The 21,090-nt window shown below is 43.0% G+C and overlaps 1 protein-coding gene across 2 annotated transcripts in view; it reads left to right on the top strand.

Moving 5' to 3' along the window:
• Positions 1-21,090, top strand: part of wrap73 (WD repeat containing, antisense to TP73) — a 41,870-nt gene that overhangs the window by 6,580 nt on the left and 14,200 nt on the right. For both annotated transcript variants that reach the window (XM_084334224.1, XM_084334223.1), the window contains exons 4-5: positions 4,999-5,115; positions 16,946-17,018. In XM_084334224.1, the coding sequence (XP_084190350.1) occupies positions 4,999-5,115; positions 16,946-17,018 (190 nt within the window). The remainder of the gene's footprint in view (positions 1-4,998; positions 5,116-16,945; positions 17,019-21,090) is intronic.

Here is a 21,090-nt window from a genome sequence, read left to right as displayed (position 1 = left end):
ACGAAGCGATATAAGAACAGATTTCCTCTTATTTTGTTCCTAACTAGCATTTCTTTCTTCTTTTGTTCTTACCTGGGATTCAGCAATGTTTTGTTACTTTTGCTTTTCTCTTAGGCAAGACCAAATTCTAAGAGTGGTCGAGAGCACTCTTACCCAGATAAGAAACTCTTACCCAGATGAAAAAATAAATAAAGCCTACCATTGGTCAATTGCCCCCAAATACGACTTAAAAAACCCAGAACTTTTTAATAATAATAATAATAATAATAATAATAATAATAATATTATTATTATTATAACTTATTGTGTGCCTTCTGCTTCTGCAATGGATTATATAATGCTGTTAGAACAGTTAGATGCTCTAGGCGCCCAGGCCATACGCATATAACGCATATTTAGAGATCGTACTCTAGATCTATTTGCAGAGCCAGATGAGCGGCTGCTTAACCGTTTCAGATTGCCAAGAGCGGTCCTTTTAGATGTATGCAATACTCTGGAGCCTCAACTCAGACACAACACACGCCGGTCAAATCCTGTGCCTCCACACCTACAAGTTCTGAGCCAGTCAGGGTTTTAGCCACAGGGACCTTTCAGAGAGATAGGTGACAGGTCAGGTATTTCCCAACCTACTGCACGATTGGCTCTTGACAAGCGCACAGTCATTCAGTATTGACGAAGCCTACTTTGCTGGAACGATTCATTTTGCACGTATACAGTACGTGTGTGAGTGTGTGTGTGTGTGTGCGGCACAGCAGGTAGCCAGGCGCGCGCAACTAGACGGTATAAATATGGAATATTAATACAGTCTATTTAACTATATAGCTATAGGTGCTGTATGATGACAATACATTTGAATCTGATCTAATTTTGATCCGTCGCAAATACGGGGAAATTGAGCACAGTGAAATGCTTTGTACTGTATGAGCCCCTGAGAATGTGCTTCATACAGTAAAGAAAATAAAGGAGGAATAACAATATACAATACAATATATAAACTAAAGTACAACCTAAGTACAGTGAAAGACAATGAGGTAAGCATTTTTCTTTTGATTTCAACACAAATCTTTGTGTTGTGTTACATACAGCAGTAGATGCAACGTTTCGACCTTACCGGTCTTCCTTACCGGTCTTCCTCCTTGAGGAAGACCGGTAAGGTCGAAACGTTGCATATACTGCCTTTTTTGTTTATTAAAATCACCTTGGAACTACAAGTGAGTTGCGAGCCCCGCTTCGTTCTTATGTATTACTGTTTTTACAGTTTGGCTCAGCACCAACAAACGGAGGATGTGCGTTATTTATTTACAGTGTTACATACAGCACCATGAAATGATGTAGATGAAAAATAGCAACACCTTGTCTTATAGGGACTGTTACCTTGTAATTTAATTGAGCTGTAATTAGCCTGCCAACATTATGCTGTGAAAAGGGGCTTCAAATTTGCAGGAATATTCATTTGATTTTGGTAGTTTTATCATCACACAGGCACTGAGGAGATGTATATTTACTCTGGGTTGCCAGGATGTGCAGGAAGAATTAAGCATAGTGTATGAAGGGGATAATATGGTTTCTCAATCTAACACATATCCCTCATACAAAGCCTGATTTTATTCAAGTCACTATACACAGCTTAATTTAAAACCTTTTTGTTAAACGGATGATTATGTATGTTGACAAAAGAAGCATGTGATCTCTATCTTGGCTTGTTGCACAAATGTAATGAAATACTATAAGTGACAACTACAGTAAATGAATAGCCACTGTCTACTGTCACTTGAATTATGCATGGGAGGTATTTGATTGATTTCACAACATTATTTGGTTATTTTTAACTTACCAGCTGTGAAAGTAATAACATTATGATGATGAAAAATCACACATTTGGAAATGTATGGGAAATGCCAACAAAAACTGCCCAATCAGTTTAATCAAATCTGCGATTCTTCTGATCTTTTCCTGCTTTTGGTCCATTTTGCTTTCACACCTCAAACTAACTGCTACAGGGTTCATTTGGAAGCGGGCTGAGACCACCTCAAACAAGTAGACCAGGGTGAGACCACCTCAAACAAGTAGACCAGGGTGAGACCACCTCTAGACCAGGGTGAGACCACCTCAAATAGGCAGACCAGAGTGAGACCACCTCTAGACCAGGGTGAGACCACCTCTAGACCAGAGTGAGACCACCTCTAGACCAGGGTGAGACCACCTCTAGACCAGAGTGAGACCACCTCTAGACCAGGGTGAGACCACCTCAAACAGGTGGACCAGGGTGAGATAACCTCAACCACGCGGACCATGGTGAGACTACCTTAATCATGCAAACCAGGGTGAGACCACTTCTAGACCAGGGTGAGACCACCTCAAACAAGTATACCGGGGTGAGACCACCTCTAGACCAGGGTGAGACCACCTCAAACAAGTATACCAGGGTGAGACCACCTCTAGACCAGGGTGAGACCACCTCAAACAAGTATACCAGGGTGAGACCACCTCTAGACCAAGGTGAGACCACCTCAAACGAGTAGACCAGGGTGAGACCACCTCTAGACCAGGGTGAGACCACCTCAAACATGCAGACCAGGGTGAGACCACTTCTAGACCAGGGTGAGACCACCTCAAACATGCAGACCAGGGTGAGACCACCTCTAGACCAGGATGAGACCACCTCTAGACCAGGGTTAGACCACCTCAAACGAGTAGACCATGGTGAGACCACCTCTATACCAGGGTGAGAGCACCTCAAATAGGCAGACCAGGGTGAGACCACCTCTAGACCAGGGTGAGAGCACCTCAAATAGGTAGAACAGGGTGAGACCACCTCTAGACCAGGGTGAGACAACCTCAAACACACGGACCATTGTGAGACCACCTCTAGACCAGGTTTTCCCAGGAAATCTGTATAATCACTGACGAATGTGCATATTAACCACTTATTGTACTCTGACCACCAGTGCCGTGCAATAGGGCTGTCAACCATCCTCTAGAATCCCATTCGAATTTTTATGCTCTTATCATTTTTAATATTCCAATTGTATTCGAAATTTCTAATGCTCAAATTAGTTGCTCAATTACTATGTACCTATAGGCTTATGCCAATGCCAGCACTATCAGTTGTTCTATGTACATTCTGTCCACTAGAGGGCATTCCAACCCCTTGTTGTAACATTCCCAATAAACATTTGGAATTACCACTATAGCTTTCTTGTTGGGTCATATTTATTAAAAATAAATACAAATTTAATTGTATAGAAAAAATATTGAATATATATCCCTTATGTGGTGTTAGGGTCTCCAGCGACCCGTTTCAAGGTTATAATATGTAATAACTACCATGTAGTTGATTTTATTAGAACAAGGCTTTATGATATCCTCCACAACACATATATAAGCACAGCAAAACTATGTTTCACCATTTAGAAAATTCTGAAGGTATCTGCAGAAAAAAAGGTACGACCGTGGTGTTAGGGTCATTCTTGACCCGGCAAGGTAAAACTATACTATAGAAATACTAAATATAAATAAATAAAATAATAATAAATATACTAAACTTTTTTTCAGAAGTTATATTCTAATATTGTTCTATTATAGTCAGAAAACATTATTATCTATTAGGGCTGCAACTAACGATTATTTTGGTAATCGACTAATCTGCCGATAATTTTTTCGATTAGTCGACTAATCTAACGATTATTTTTGTCATTCGATTAGTCGACTAATCTAACAATTATTTTTGTCACACCCTCAATCTCTGCTTCCTGTGGACATGGCTCCTTCTCCAATGCATGTTTTACCTCACATGCTCAAGTCTGCACACCTGTGAATGTCACCCTGTTGTCCAGTCCCTCTGCCTTAACAGTTAACTTAACATAACATGATGATCCCATAGCAAATTAAAATAATGACTCATGAAACATTTGAATTTGGATCTTAAGCAACTTTCAATCAAAATGTATTTGAACAATACAACAATCACTCATAACAAGATAAATAAATTAAATAATACAAATTAAAGTGGAAGTGTTTAAATAACTAAAACAAATATATATAGCAGACTTCTTAGCTTAACATCCCAGGGAACTAATGGGATAACTGGGGATGTTGTTTGCTCCTGACAAGAGTCTCACAGTCTGGGGTGATGGTAGACAAAGCAACTCTGAGGTCATGCTCAATGTCCAATCTGTTCCTCTGCTTTGTCTTCAGCTGGACCAGAGCTGAGAAGCCACTTTCACAAAGATAGATAGTGCAAAAAAAAATTTATTAAAAAAGATTTTTATTTTTTTTATATTTTTTTATATGACTAATCGACGCAAACATTCTGCGTCGACGAGTTTTTATGATCTATGTCGACTAATCGTTGCAGCCCTATTATCTATGGGTTTCACATTTCATCTTAAAAATAAGGGACATGATGTGTCTCGGGGGCCATAAAATCAAATCACAATGGGATTATATGGTTATGAATGCATATAATATTAGTTAGGACGTAGTATTAACTATATCGAGTGATACTCCTTTCCATTTAGTGGTCAGGACTGAGTTAGACCCCGGGTCAACATTGACCCGCTAACAACGGTCAGTGGTGCCAATTCCTAACACAACATGAGGGATATATATATACATTCATATGGCAATTTCAGCATTCGAATAGTATACATTCTTTTAATATTCAAATCCCCGGAAATCGAAACGGCCCTACCGTGCAAGCGATCAAGCAAATGTGCATAGGTGTAACTTGACGGCGGCCAAAATGGTTTGACATGGCTTTCAGTAATTGTTATTGTTGTTTTAAACAGTGGAGGGTGCGACTCCCTCATACATCTGTCAGAACACGTGCTGCTCCAGACATGCAAGGGCCTTACCTTTGAAGAGGGTCCTTCATGTTTCTGATGCTGCTCAAGTGTTGAGGACAAGAGAGTCTGTAGTGATTTGTCTGTCTCTCTCTTATCTCTCTATCTGTCTGTCTGTCTCTGTCTGTCTGTCTCTCTGTCTCTCTCCCTCCAGGTGTGGTCTCTGGAACAGCCTGACTGGCACTGTAAGATAGATGAGGGCTCAATAGGACTAGTCTCCTCACGCTGGAGTCCAGACGCACGTCACATCCTCAACACCACTGAGTTCCATGTAAGTGTGAACCCGCTGTGTGTGTGTGTGTGTGTTTATATGTATGACTGTCTGGACTCAACTGTTGCTGGCCCACAAGGAAGAGAGGGAGCTGAAAATAGCCAGAGACACCAGAGCCTTCCTTTACCCTTGCAGACCCCCCCCCCCCCCCAATGTATTCAGCCTGGCAGTCAGCGTCTTGTCACACACAGGTTTCAAGTACCGTCTGGACTTTGTTGGGATGTGCAATGCGCCCTTTCCATGCATCTCTGATATTTTCTTTGTTGCTGATACGTTAGTGATGCGTTTTTGTCTTTTGGCGGTGATGCATGTTAAATTTAGATTCTTCCAGTAGGCACAGTCTATGTTTATCTGACAAACTTGACACATCTTTGACACATTAAAGGAACATTATGGGAAAGGCGCTTACCGTCTTTTCCAGAGTCCGACAAGATGATAGACACCAATTTCCTCTATCTGCGTTCAGTAGAAAGCTATCCGACTGCAAGGTACTGTAGCCTAGCTTAGCACAAATGAGTGGAAGTGGATATGGATCAGCTAGCCTACCTCTCTCTGAGTTTTAAGCTAGGCTAGTGGTCCGTATCCGCTTAGGTTAATTTGTGCTAAGCTAGGCTAGCTTGCAGCCGGATAGCTTTAGGAAATTGGTATCTATCTCCTTGTCTGATTCTGGAGAAGACGGTAGCGCATTTACCTTAATGTGGGCGTGTTCCTTTAATGTGTCGCAACTTTGAAACGCATCACAAGGTTGGTAGAAGCCATGCCATCATCATGTTTACAGATAAAGACCACATTCCATTGGTTTGAATAAATGCACTTTGATACAAACTGTGGGGCGCAGCCAGGCAAATTGCAGGGTGTGTGTTCTATGGTTGTTCCCTCATATAGTTCTATGATGCTAAATGTGTCCACTTAGGGGGGCCTGACTGAAAAAGTTTGAGAACCACTGATATAAAGGGATGTCCACTTTGTAGTAAGCACAGATCTCTCACAGTCCACTTTGTAGTAAGCACAGATCTCTCACAGTCCACTTTGTAGTAAGCACAGATCCCCACAGTCCACTTTGTAGTAAGCACAGATCTCCCACAGTCCACTTTGTAGTAAGCACAGATCTCCACAGTCCACTTTGTAGTAAGCACAGATCCCCACAGTCCACTTTGTAGTAAGCACAGATCTCTCACAGTCCACTTTGTAGTAAGCACAGATCCCCACAGTCCACTTTGTAGTAAGCACAGATCTCTCACAGTCCACTTTGTAGTAAGCACAGATCCCCACAGTCCACTTTGTAGTAAGCACAGATCTCCCACAGTCCACTTTGTAGTAAGCACAGATCCCCACAGTCCACTTTGTAGTAAGCACAGATCCCCACAGTCCACTTTGTAGTAAGCACAGATCCCCACAGTCCACTTTGTAGTAAGCACAGATCTCCCACAGTCCACTTTGTAGTAAGCACAGATCTCTACAGTCCACTTTGTAGTAAGCACAGATCTCTACAGTCCACTTTGTAGTAAGCACAGATCTCTCACAGTCCACTTTGTAGTAAGCACAGATCCCCCACAGTCCACTTTGTAGTAAGCACAGATCCCCACAGTACACTTTGTAGTAAGCACAGATCCCCACAGTACACGTTGTAGTAAGCACAGATCTCCACAGTACACTTTGTAGTAAGCACAGATCTCTCACAGTCCACTTTGTAGTAAGCATAGATCCCCACAGTACACTTTGTAGTAAGCACAGATCTCTCACAGTCCACTTTGTAGTAAGCACAGATCCCCACAGTCCACTTTGTAGTAAGCACGCACAGATCCCCCACAGTACACTTTGTAGTAAGCACAGATCTCTCACAGTCCACTTTGTAGTAAGCACAGATCTCCCACAGTACACTTTGTAGTAAGCACAGATCTCTCACAGTCCACTTTGTAGTAAGCACAGATCTCTCACAGTCCACTTTGTAGTAAGCACAGATCTCTCACAGTACACTTTGTAGTAAGCACAGATCCCCACAGTCCACTTTGTAGTAAGCACAGATCCCCACAGTACACTTTGTAGTAAGCACAGATCCCCACAGTACACTTTGTAGTAAGCACAGATCTCTCACAGTACACTTTGTAGTAAGCACAGATCCCCCACAGTCCACTTTGTAGTAAGCACAGATCCCCACAGTACACTTTGTAGTAAGCACAGATCTCCCACAGTACACTTTGTAGTAAGCACAGATCCCCCACAGTCCACTTTGTAGTAAGCACAGATCTCCACAGTCCACTTTGTAGTAAGCACAGATCCCCACAGTACACTTTGTAGTAAGCACAGATCCCCACAGTCAGTGTTGGGCAAGTTACTTTTAAAAAGTAACTAGTTACAGTTACTAGTTACTTCTTCCAAAAAGTAACAAAATTACTTACTCAGTTACAAATTATAAAAGTAACTAGTTACTTCAGAAAGTAACTATTGCGTTACTTTCAATATTTATTTTTTTACATAAACAACATACACAAATCTAAACTATTTTAATGTTGCTGTGGGACAAAGTGAGACTAGCCTCCAATCAAATGCCATGTATGTAGATATTATAATTACTATGTTTATATAGTGGATCATACAAATACAATAGATGTTTTGGAACTTTTGATATGTATTGCGCCTCAACAGGCCACAACTGGGCAACATTAAATTATGCTTGTTAAGCACTATACCAAAAATAAATAACAAATATATACTGATTGATTGAACATTTTAATTAACAGATTGCAGAATGGGTACAGCAGTACGGCTCAATACACACAATTGTTAAGGGGATGCAGATCAGAGAAAGACTTTCGTCTTGTTTACATCAGGGTCCCCCATTTTCAATTCATGACATTTATGACATACACAACATACAGATATAAGAATCTAATCGAATCATTCTAAACCAGGGGTCTCAAACTCAATTTACCTGGGTAGAGAGCTGGAGGTAGAGTCTGGGTGAGGCTGGGCTGCATCAAATATTCCACAAAAAAAGGGTTTAAAGTATTCCAAAAAAAAGTACAACTGATCCAATCTTCTCACAAACAAACTCACTAAAACCTCACAAACACCAGCAACTGAGCATTCTCAGTGGTGTCAGTGGACTCATCCACAGCTATGGAAATGCATGTGCATTTTTTTAACAATAATTCTGCTTGCAGCTTGATATGATTTCATTCCATTTATTTTTGTGGTTCTTAGCACTGAATTCTGAGGAAAGGCTGCATCAAAATAACTGTGTTTTGTTTCATAGTGGCGTTTCAAATTGCCACTCTTCACAAGAGCTACCGTTTCTTGGTGCTGGGAGGATGCACGCATATTTTTTAGTCCATGCACCATTGAATTGCAGCGATTTTCACTGTCTACTTTTCTTTTACTTTCTTTGAACATGCCACATTTTTTTACTAACTGCCTGCTGGCGAAACTAGGCTACTAGCTACATTTATCTCACAGGGATACAACTGGGAATGAGGTTACTAGCTGCAGATTAGACTACATGTCGATGCGCTGTCAACTCGCTCTGACTGGGACCCGCTGAAAGACAACATGCATTCCGTGAAGACCCGCCCTATTCTGCTCTGATTCGCAGACTGTGGGTGGGGGGGGAGACACGCTGACGGGACGCTGAATGTGATTGAACCAGAGTAGACAGACACAGACAGTGGAGCAGTGCTTGCAGAGGAGATGAGTGGAGAATTTGCGCACTAAACAAGGAAGAACATATTGCCCCTCAGCGCAGATATCTGTCTGATGAAAGAAACAGGTTCATTCATAGTAACGCATTTATTTGCAGTAACGGTAACAGCGTTATTGAGATTGGAAGAGTAATCCGATTACTCGTTACTGAAAAAACTAACGCAGTTAGTAACGTCGTTACTTATAGCGCTGTTATTCCTATCACTGCCCACAGTCCACTTTGTAGTAAGCACAGATCTCCACAGTCCACTTTGTAGTAAGCACAGATCCCCACAGTCCACTTTGTAGTAAGCACAGATCTCCACAGTCCACTTTGTAGTAAGCACAGATCTCCACAGTCCACTTTGTAGTAAGCACAGATCCCCACAGTACACTTTGTAGTAAGCACAGATCTCCCACAGTCCACTTTGTAGTAAGCACAGATCCCCACAGTCCACTTTGTAGTAAGCACAGATCCCCACAGTCCACTTTGTAGTAAGCACAGATCTCCCACAGTCCACTTTGTAGTAAGCACAGATCTCTCACAGTACACTTTGTAGTAAGCACAGATCTCCACAGTCCACTTTGTAGTAAGCACAGATCTCTCACAGTACACTTTGTAGTAAGCACAGATCTCCACAGTCCACTTTGTAGTAAGCACAGATCTCCCACAGTACACTTTGTAGTAAGCACAGATCTCCCACAGTCCACTTTGTAGTAAGCACAGATCTCTCACAGTACACTTTGTAGTAAGCACAGATCTCCCACAGTCCACTTTGTAGTAAGCACAGATCCCCACAGTCCACTTTGTAGTAAGCACAGATCTCCCACAGTCCACTTTGTAGTAAGCACAGATCTCCCACAGTCCACTTTGTAGTAAGCACAGATCTCCCACAGTCCACTTTGTAGTAAGCACAGATCTCTCACAGTACACTTTGTAGTAAGCACAGATCCCCACAGTACACTTTGTAGTAAGCACAGATCTCCCACAGTCCACTTTGTAGTAAGCACAGATCTCTCACAGTACACTTTGTAGTAAGCACAGATCTCCCACAGTCCACTTTGTAGTAAGCACAGATCCCCACAGTCCACTTTGTAGTAAGCACAGATCTCCCACAGTCCACTTTGTAGTAAGCACAGATCTCCCACAGTCCACTTTGTAGTAAGCACAGATCTCCCACAGTCCACTTTGTAGTATGCACTGATCTCAAATGGTAATTTATTATACAATTCTTACCTGTCCGATGCGAAGACATTAAACTCTACTCTGCGACCAAAGTCCTCTCTCCTTTGACAGCAGTCTTTAATCGTTGTCCTCTGCTTGCATAGTGAAGACATATCAAACGTCTATGAACGCTACACAAAGTAGGTGACATGTTGTTGGTACAATTTGGTCCATAGAATCCTAGTTAGTTTTCCTGGCTCTCACACACACACACGCATGCACGCAATTTCAGAGAGACTTCTGTTTGATTAAGATTGCTGTCAAAACAAGCACTTTTATTGGATGTACGTTACTGGGTAACGGTAACCAAATAAAAACAAGAGGGAATTATTTTCATAGGACATTATGTCAGAAGATATTGAAATATGTTGGACTTCAACACACAGGTGGCTCATAATGAACAAACAGGACACTCATTTAGCCAAATGAATAATAATAAACATTTTAAATAAATCGGAATCTGAACTGAGCCCCGAATGCCAATATACCAAACAAATTACGAACCATTCAAACGTTTGCGCCAGCCCTAGAGTAAGCACAGTACACTTTGGAGTAAACACATATCTACCAGCAGGGGGACATGGTGTGTGTGTGTGTGTCTTGTGTGTCTGTCTGTCTGTCTGTGTGTGTGTCCTGTCTGTGTGTGTCCTGTCTGTCTGTGTCCTGTCTGTCTGTCTGTCTGTCCGTCCGTCCGTCCGTCTGTCTTATGACGAGGCTTAACCTGACACCTGTTACTGTGTCTGGAGGAGGGGGCAGGGAGGAGGGGGCATCTGTAGCATGTTGTCTGGTTTATGTCTGTCTGAGCGGGGGTTCTTCCTCGTACCATAGTAAGTAGTGATAATAAGAACTTTTTAAAACAGCGGTACAAATCGGCCGATGAATCAATATTTGACTCCCTAATATTGGTATTGGTATCGGCCCCAAACATCCAGTATGGGTCGGGCTCTACTGTGGGCCTCTGTCTGGGCCTAGAGACGCTCCACATCCTCGGTAGAACCATAACGCTGTAACAGGAGATGGCTTCTTATGTGGTGCCCATGTCCTAATCCCCTGCTGACAGAAAGGCCTATATGGCATCACACACACACACACTCACTATGACCACACACACACACACGCGCGCACACACACACACACACACACACACACACACACACACACACACACACACACACACACACACACACACACACACACACACACACACACACACACACACACACACACACTTGGATAGTGGAGAGGTTTTCTTGTGGTTTGGGGTGATTAACTGCTGCTATAAGTGGCTTATTTATCAACGGTTGCCCATAGGAAGATTCCTCAATTGTGTGTGTCTTTGTTTACTTAAAAAGAGAGAATGGTTAGGTACTGAAAGTGAGTTGGAATGTTATCTGTTTGAGAAGCGTTGTTTTCATATCTCTTTTGATGGACTTGTGTGTATATATATATATATAGGCCTATTCACGCTACTTACTGGACGGGCTGTTAGTAGTTATTCTTCCATGTTGCTATGTACAAAGAATTGTGCCTTTTAGGTGATGGAAAGAAAGTTGCATCAAGGCTAAAGTCTGAGCAAACAAATCTGTACCCAGCAGCAGCGGTTGGTTATGCCAGGGATCTCGTGGATGAACAGCAGCTGTTAGGAGCCAGTCCCAGCCTCCTTGCTACGGCCCCGATGATCACCTCTGGTCATCCACCCCCCTCCCACTGCACGCTGCAATGCACAGAGAAGCATTCACACACCTATTATACTCCGTTTAGAGTTACACTTCCAACTCCGTCTAACCCCCGTCCCCCTTTCGACGGATACGAGGCCTCTGAGAAGTATGTGTGTTTGAGCTGTGTTGGTGTTGGTTGCCATGGGCTGTGTCCAGGGGGGGGGGGGGGGGGGGGGGGGGGGTCTGGGAAGCGCACGTTGAGGTGTAACTACTAGGCCCACACAGCTGGATGTCTTGCGCCAACAAGAGCGTGGACACTTCAAACCTGGCTACAGCAGATGACAGACTGGCCGGTTCACATTACTGTCTGGACCGTCTTGATTTCAACACTTTTAACTGTGCAGATTCCAAGTGCTAGGCAAAACATTAAAGGATGGGTTCCCTTTTTTTTTTTTTTTTTTTTTTTTTTAAAAAGCCAGGCCGTACTTTAACATTGTCTGGCGTAAAGATAAGATAATATGTAAGGGATAATGTATATCTACGAGGTCATTGTCGCAAAATAATTGACCGACACAGAGTTTAGAATACAGAGGCGCCTCGCCGAGTTGTTCTAAACGTCAGTGAAGGTCAATTATTTTGCGACAATGACCGAGTATAGCTATACATTATCCCGCTTATTACATGGCTAACTTACTAACAATATACCTAATTCATTTTACACCATCGACAAGACGAGATCAAATGCAGACGCAGTTGTTCTGTGGCTCTGTCAGCCCAAATAAAGTGATTATTATTATCGCCGGCAGCCGGCAGGTGTGTCTGATTGCACTGATGCAGTGTGTGTCAGTGGGCTTGATTGCTCCAGCTGCGAAAAGCAATAATCACCGGTGATTATTGCGTGTTGCCCATGGCAGCGGTCAGTTATCGAAAAATTATTCACCGCTGTCGGGGGCTATTGACCAATCACAATCAAGCATTTCGGCGAATGTGAAAACGCCATGTAATAAATTCCTTTATTGATCCCCTTGGGGAAATTCAGGCATCATAGCAGCATGGGGGAGGGGAGGTACAGGTAGTAGAAGACATACAGGTACAGGTCACAGAATTGTAGTACATTGGAGAAGTAAAAATAAAAATAGAATAAAAAGGCAGAATAAAGAATAAAGAATAAATATACAATATAATTAACTCTGGACATGCGCAACATGATGTTGACTAGTACGAACCATGATGTCACCGATCGCTTTAGCATTGAGAAACTTAGCACTGTGCTGCATCTATCTCACAAGATCTCACAAGTGTTTTAGCCTTCAAACACCATGATACATGTTCTTTTCCACAGTAGCAATCTCAAGGTATAATCACATGTGTCTTAATATGTTCTACTGAGGTAATGGTTGCAAAGTTATTAGTGTATTAAGCCAGTTATGTAACTGGGCAACTTGAATAGGACAAAAAGGCCTATGAAACTCATGGTACGATGTGTATAGCTTGCAACCATTTCCTCAGTAGGACATAATGAAGACACATCTGATTATACTTTGAGCTTCCTATTCTGGAAAAGGACACACCAGACAATGTTTAAGTAGGGTCTCTGAGTTAAAACAAATATATATATATATATATATTTTTAAAGTGAACCCATCCTTTTAATGATGCTTAGTTTTTAGAATATTGTGGAACGGAAGTGGTCCAGCACATGGGATAAGTTTAGTCCAGCATTTTCAGAGCTCTTAACATTCACAGACGGGGCTGCATGCACATTATTATTGGCTTACAAGCTGTAAAAGTGGATATGAGCCGTGGATTTAACACCCCTACATTAAATTGGTGGGCTTAACATGGCCACGCTATTTGCATTGCTTGTTAATGACTACTGTCCAGGGTTGTGTTTAGGTGGGTGCAGTGTACCACATGAAACGCAGCTGACACTATGTAGCATAGAAGCCAGACTATTTATTTACAACCTATTAACCGGCTGTACATCTTTGGTGATGTGAGCATGAGGAGCGAGAGCACAGTGCCGTTAGTTTCACCGGAGCGAGGATCACATTTTAATGGGTTAAAGGGGAACTACGCCATAGTTTCAGAATTCATACATGTTCTTTTTTATATCCACTTTTTCTCCTCATTTTCTATTTTCCTCCCATCCCAATTTCGTATTATCCAATTCTTCCTTCCCCTGTCTTGAACGTTGCTAGACTGCCTCCCACTGGTCGGCTGTAGTGAGGATAGAATCCTTGCATCACGTGTCCCCTCCGGTACACGAGGAGGCAGCCTGTCGCATCTTTTCACCGCAGCAGCTCGAACTCTCAGTGGCGAGGAGTAACGTGTGGGAGGCTCACGCTGCCCCCGCTACTTCCTGTTTCCGCCACACCGGCGTCACCCAACCGACCTGTAGGAGTCGCTGTCCACAACGTCCAATCCCCACCCACCGGCTTTCCCAGCCTCTAACACTGCCAATTGTGTTAGTATGACGGCCGGCCAAGCCGGTAGCAACGCAGAGAGCTGGGCTCGATACCAGCATCTCCTGCGTTAGTGGCGAGTGCCTTGCCCACTGCGCCACTCAGCCGCCCTAGAATTCATACATGTTATTCCTCTGGTCCTAATGCTAGAAACACACACCCCACGGAAGTGCCGGGAACAGCAGCCAGTTTCCTTTCGGCGCCTCTGTTACCAGATTGGTCCGTTCAGACCAGCCATGTTACCAGATTGGTCCGTTCAGACCAGCCATGTTACCAGATTGGTCCATTCAGACCAGCCATGTTACCAGATTGGTCCGTTCAGACCAGCCATGTTACCAGATTGGTCCGTTCAGACCAGCCATGAAGTAGAAGTCTTTATTTGTCATCAGATTAACACACATGCGATGGCGACCCACAGGAACACACACGCATGCACTGAGTCGCTGACGAAATATTCTCTGCACCTCCCATCCCGTCGTCCTTCCCCCCCAAGGGCAGCAGGGAGCAGACAAGGGCTGCAGCGTGCGCCGCGCCCGGGGACCAATCCAAGTTCTCCTGTCCGTCTTCGTCAGGGACGCGACAGCGTTAGCGATCTGTTGTGCATGTTTTTCCATTGGGTTTATCTTATCGGGAGGGGAAACCCTTGCGAGCACGGGGAGAACATGCAAGCTCCACACAGAAAGGCCCGGGAGATACCCCACCTGGGTAACTGGCAACACGGCAACCTGGTCCCCAAGCGGGAATCGAACCCAGGACCTTCTAGCTGTGAGGCGACAGTGTTAACCACTACATCACCGTGCTGCCTATACCAGATTGGACCATTCAGATCAGCCATGTTACCAGATTGGACCATTCAGACCAGCCATGTTACCAGATTGGACCATTTAGGGCGCGTTCACACCTACCCTGTTTGGTCCACTTTAAGTGGACCATGGTCCCTTTAAGTGGACCATGGTCCCTTTAGATCGATAGTCCGTTTGGTTTGTACAGGTATGAACGCAAACCGAACTATAATGAGGACCAAACAACCGAACCATGGTCCTCTTGAAAAGTTGGGACTCGGTTCGTTTCAAAGTGGACCATGGTTCGTTTGCTGTTGGTGTGAACGCAAAACGAACTTTATATAGTATCTAATCTAGAGCAAATGACTGAAATGAGTGACAGGTGCCTAGTGGCGGCGGTCGCGCGACCCAACTTGACAGCGCCAAGTGACAGCTTGCGCGCGACCCAACTCAAATGAATGACAGGCGCGCGGACAGTCTCTCTCGTCCTCTCTCTCTCTCTCTCTCTCTCTCTCTCTCTCTCTCTCTCTCTCTCTCTCTCTCTCTCTGCCTGCCTCTCTCTCTCTCTTCCTCTCTCTGTCTCTCTAGACTGGCGCCGCGCGCGGACAGTCTCTCTCGTCCTCTCTCTCTCTCATCTCTCTCTCTCTCTAGACTGGCGCCGCGCGCGGACAGTCTCTCTTGTCCTCTCTCTCTCTCTCTCTCTCTCTCTCTCTCTCTCGCTCTCTCTCTCTATATCTCTACTCTCTAGTCGACTTGCGCCACGCTCGTAATGACAGTATCTCTCTGCTTTATCACAAGAGACGCTGTCGGCAACTGTTATGTTTGTGAGTGCTAGTCCAATAGATGAACGACTTGGCGACAGCATGTCCTTTGTTTACAAATTAGATCCGCACCAAACAGGGTAGTGTGAACGCAGACCAAATCAAACAATGTAACATTTTCACATTTGGTCCACCAGAAAGTCCGGACTATCCACGGACTTTCAGATGTGAACACACCCTTAGACCAGCCATGTTACCAGATTGGACCATTTAGACCAGCCATGTTACCAAATTAGACCATTCAGACCAGCCATGTTACCAGATTGGACCATTCAGACCAGCCATGTTACCAGATTGGTCCGTTCAGACCAGCCATGTTACCAGATTGGACCATTCAGACCAGCCATGTTACCAGATTGGACCATTCAGACCAGCCATGTTACCAGATTGGTCCGTTCAGACCAGCCATGTTACCAGATTGGTCCGTTCAGACCAGCCATGTTACCAGATTGGTCCGTTCAGACCAGCCAGTCGGCTCGCCATCTGCAGCGATAGTTTCCGCATCTGGTTTATTTTCTCTGTGAGCGAATCCGACATAATTATACCAGATAAAAAAAAAACATAAAAACTGAATAAACAAACACGTTATTAAGGTTTTAATATGTTAATTGTATATCAGTGAAGGTACAGATGAAGGGTAGGATGTGCTTTGTCAATCTGTTTGGTTTTTCAAATAAATGTTATGGTTCAGCCACAATTTTGTGTTTTTATAAATTGTTAATTTGTTTTATTATATTTTGCTACTTTATATATGTTATTATTTCATAATATGCATAATAATATGCTGTCCATTTGCAGTGAGGAGAGGAGGAGGGGAAGCATCGTAAGACACACAGCCTTTAGGAGCTCTTAGGTTACACATTAGTAGCCTGGCTGATTGAGCTCTTAAAGTACAATAAAGTACTTCTATTCTATTAATAGGGGGCTTTTGACGCTCTCAATGCAGGTCTCAATGCTCGGCGCTCATCATATAATGTCAATCAGCGCTAGTCCACTAATAGTTCTTGTAAAAGTGAATGGCTCATGGCAGCGGTGTTGTGTCCAAATGGCTACTGTTATGTAGTTGTTCTAAGGCTGTGCCACAACGCCCTGGGAAGTGATCATGTCTCTTTTAGGTATGGGTCTTTAATGTATTCATGCTCCACATACATTTACAGGGAGATGAGCTACATTTTGGTTTCTCCTCTGCTCTTTTTGACAGTTGAGAGTTACCGTCTGGTCGCTGCGCACCAAGGCTGTGTCTTACTTCAAGTATCCCAAGGCGTGTCAGAAGGGTGAGTGTGTGGCCATTTATATATTTTCATTTATTTGTACGTCTTTTGTGATATTGTGTTATGAAGAGTACCTGGGTAGATCATAGGGGTGGGGGGAAAAATCGATACGTAGTAGTATCGCGATACTTTGCGTGGCGATACTGTATCGATACAGGGACGCCAAGTATCGATATTTAATTATAATTATTTTGGATAAGGAAGTTGCATTGTTCATTTCAATACCTGTAATAGTACAGTAGTCCACACACACACACATGTGCATTCAGTTAAGTTGGAATATGACTGTAATACAAACAGTTCAGTTTGTCAGGTACATGCAACACAGATTACAGTGTTTACATCTGTCTGCTTGAGAAAATCCCATTTGCTGCAATAAAAATGATTGAAGTGAGATGAACAGACTGAACTTTATTTTATTAGATAAAACATGTTGACAAAGTTTTACTTTGCAGTTGAAAAAAGGTAATAAATAAAATGTGCTAAAAAAAATACTCTGCGTATCGCGATATATTTGGTATCGCACTACTATCGTATCGTGACGCAAGTAACGCTAACGCGATCGTATCGTGAGGTCTCTGGCGATTCCCACCCCTAGTAGATTACATGTTGTCCTTTGCAGGGGTGCAGTCGTAATATCAGAAGTGCCTGTACTCTGTTTAAATGACGCTGCGAGCGCGCATGCGCATACATGTTCCCTCGCGTGCGCACAGAACGGATGATTATTATGCACAAATAGTAGGAAACATGTTTGTATAGGAAATTACTAGTTTTAGTTTAGTAGTAATGTTTTAAATGTAATTGTAGATACAATATTGTAGTTACAATTTCTTTAATTGAATTAACTTAAACTAGAAAAGTAAATACAAACTAAATTAACAATGTAACTTACAGTTTACAGAAGGACAGTTTCCTTCTGAAGCACAAGAAATGTCTCATCCTTTCAGTCTGGACCATTTTTGTCACACTGAGAGGTTCCACAGCTCAAGCAAACCCCCACCAATTGGTACAGGGCTTGTATTTTGGTTTTGCACTTCTCGTTCTTTGTTATGCTATTGCTATGCTATTGTTACGCAAAGACTAGGTGATAGCTGAGTACCGGTACTTGGCGCACGGATGACGAGTCGAGTGAAAGTTGTGAACACATTTTTGTGTTTGCGCGCGGGCACGTACTTCTGCTCAGAAAAGTGCTGGGACGCGTTGTACCGCGTGGCATGACCACTGCACCCCTGGTCCGTTGACCTTATGGCTCGGCCTTGGGTCTCCTTTGCTGACCACTGTGACCCTTTGCTGTGAATGGGGCATGTTTACCATAATAGACCTGTCGGTGGCTTGTGGCTCTCCTGCAGTTTCACATGCAACCCATGCCCCTATGTGACCCACCATATAAAAAGTACCGCCATGTTGGTTACATGACCACTAGGGGTGGGGAAAAAAATCGATACGTAGTAGTATCGCGATACTTTGCGTGGCGATACTGTATCGATACAGAGACGCCAAGTATCGATATTTAATTATTAATAAAAAAAATCTTTATTTTCTTTTCTTTTGTATAAGGAAGTTGCATTGTTCATTTCAATACCTGTAATAGTACAGTAATCCACACACACACACACACACATGTGCATTCAGTTAAGTTGGAATATGACTGTAATACAAACAGTTCAGTTTGTCAGGTACATGCAACTACAGTGTTTACATCTGTCTGCTTGAGAAAATACCATGTTCTGCAATAAAAATTATTGAAGTGAGATGAACAGACTGAACTTTATTTTATTAGATAAAACACGTTGACAAAGTTTTACTTTGCAGTTGAAAAAAGGTAATAAATAAAATGTGATAAAAAAAAATAATAATCTTTTTTTCCGCAATACTCAGCGTATCGCAATATATTTAGTATCGCGATACTATCGTATCGTGACGCAAGTATCGCGATAGTATCGTATCGTGAGGTCTCTGGCGATTCCCACCCCTACTGACCATGTTATTGTTCATGACGCTGCATACTATGTTCAATGATCATTTTTGTAGTCCAGTTTTCTGGATTTTGAATATGTGTTTTCCTTGCATTGTACTCTTCTTTAAACCCCCATAACACATTCACGGCCAGGGGTCGCTGTTTACCTTCTGGGTAGAACGCCAGCGCTGTAAGTCAATGGGGCGCTTTGTTCACTTGCGAGTGCTTAAAATATATGAAATATTATAGCTATGGATCTAATACACCCGTCGATTGTCAGTGAGTTGCTTCCAGTCAACATGCATGAAACAGATTGTTTTTTCATCCGTACATTTCCGTTTTTATACAGTTTTGAATATGAGTATAGTTTGGGTGCTTCCGAGTAATTTCAGGAAAAGACGCGATAATAGCGTTTTAGTGAAATCCACTTATCACGTTGTAATTTTTCGCCTGATTATCTAATCATCCTGAAATCAACGCTAGATTATCGTTATTATCCTTCCTCATGCAAGAATGAAATGTGGTTTAGAGCGGCACGCCCCCCCCCCATCCCCTCCCCCCCTCCTGCCACCAACGGCACACACACACACACACAGCTTCAATTGCGGGAGAAAAAAATATCAGATCACCGCAAGATTTGACATATAGTGTTCTTACCTTGTCTCTGATGTAATGCAAAAAAAATAATCCAATTATCTGATCACCATTTGAAGTACTGGGCGCGGAGGTCTGTGCCACGCTCTCCAGCATTGCATATGGAGGGGGCAGCCTCGTAGATGTATGGTGGTGACAGGTTACCTTGCCGGAGTATTTAAACCCCGCCCACACGGCTCAGCTCGGCCCAGAAAAAAAAAACATGGTTTCTAATGGAGTGCAATAGCGGCCACAATGCGTTAGGGGGCGGTATTGACCGTCTGCAACCGCAGACACACTCAGAACGGCATGCACAAGGTGCCTCGATGAATTATGAATGGCAATAATGAATAAAATAAATAACGAGTTAAAAACGTATATATACGTGATTGGCCGTCAAGCGCTGGCTCCCAATCACGTATATATACGTGAATGGCCCCGGATGTGTTAACAGTTAGATGTAGCCTAATGAGTTTTTTCCATTTACAACCATTCAATAACAGTCAGATGTTATACCTGGCTAACACTATATAACACTAACCCCTCCCCTAACACTATATAACACTAACCCCTCCCCTAACACTATATAATACGAACCCCTCCCCTAACACTATATAACACTAACCCTTCCCCTAACACTATATAACACTAACCCCTCCCCTAACACTATATAACACTAACCCCTCCCCTAACACTATATAACACTAACCCCTCCCCTAACACTATATAACACTAACCCCTCCCCTAACACTATATAACACTAACTCCTCCCCTAACACTATATAACACTAACCCCTCCCCTAACACTATATAACACTAACCCCTCCCCTAACACTATATAACACTAACCCCTCCCCTAACACTATATAACACTAACCCCTCCCCTAACACTATATAACACTAACCCCTCCCCTAACACTATATAACACTAACCCCTCCCCTAACACTATATAACACTAACCCCTCCCCTAACACTATATAACACTAACCCTTCCCCTAACACTATATAACACTAACCCTTCCCCTAACACTATATAACACTAACCCCTCCCCTAATACTATATAACACTAACCCCTCCCCTAACACTATATAACACTAACCCCTCCCCTAACACTATATAACACTAACCCCTCCCCTAACACTATATAACACTAACTCCTCCCCTAACACTATATAACACTAACCCCTCCCCTAACACTATATAACACTAACCCCTCCCCTAACACTATATAACACTAACCCCTCCCCTAACACTATATAACACTAACCCCTCCCCGTAACACTATATAACACTAACCCCTCCCCTAACACTATATAACACTAACTCCTCCCCTAACACTATATAACACTAACCCCTCCCCTAACACTATATAACACTAACCCCTCCCCTAACACTATATAACACTAACCCCTCCCCTAACACTATATAACACTAACCCCTCCCCTAACACTATATAACACTAACCCCTCCCCTAACACTATAT

This window comes from Notolepis coatsorum, assembly GCF_963971535.1.
Source record: "Notolepis coatsorum genome assembly, chromosome: 17".
Lineage (NCBI taxonomy): Eukaryota > Metazoa > Chordata > Actinopteri > Aulopiformes > Paralepididae > Notolepis > Notolepis coatsorum.
This window is presented reverse-complemented; position numbering and strand designations above follow the sequence as displayed.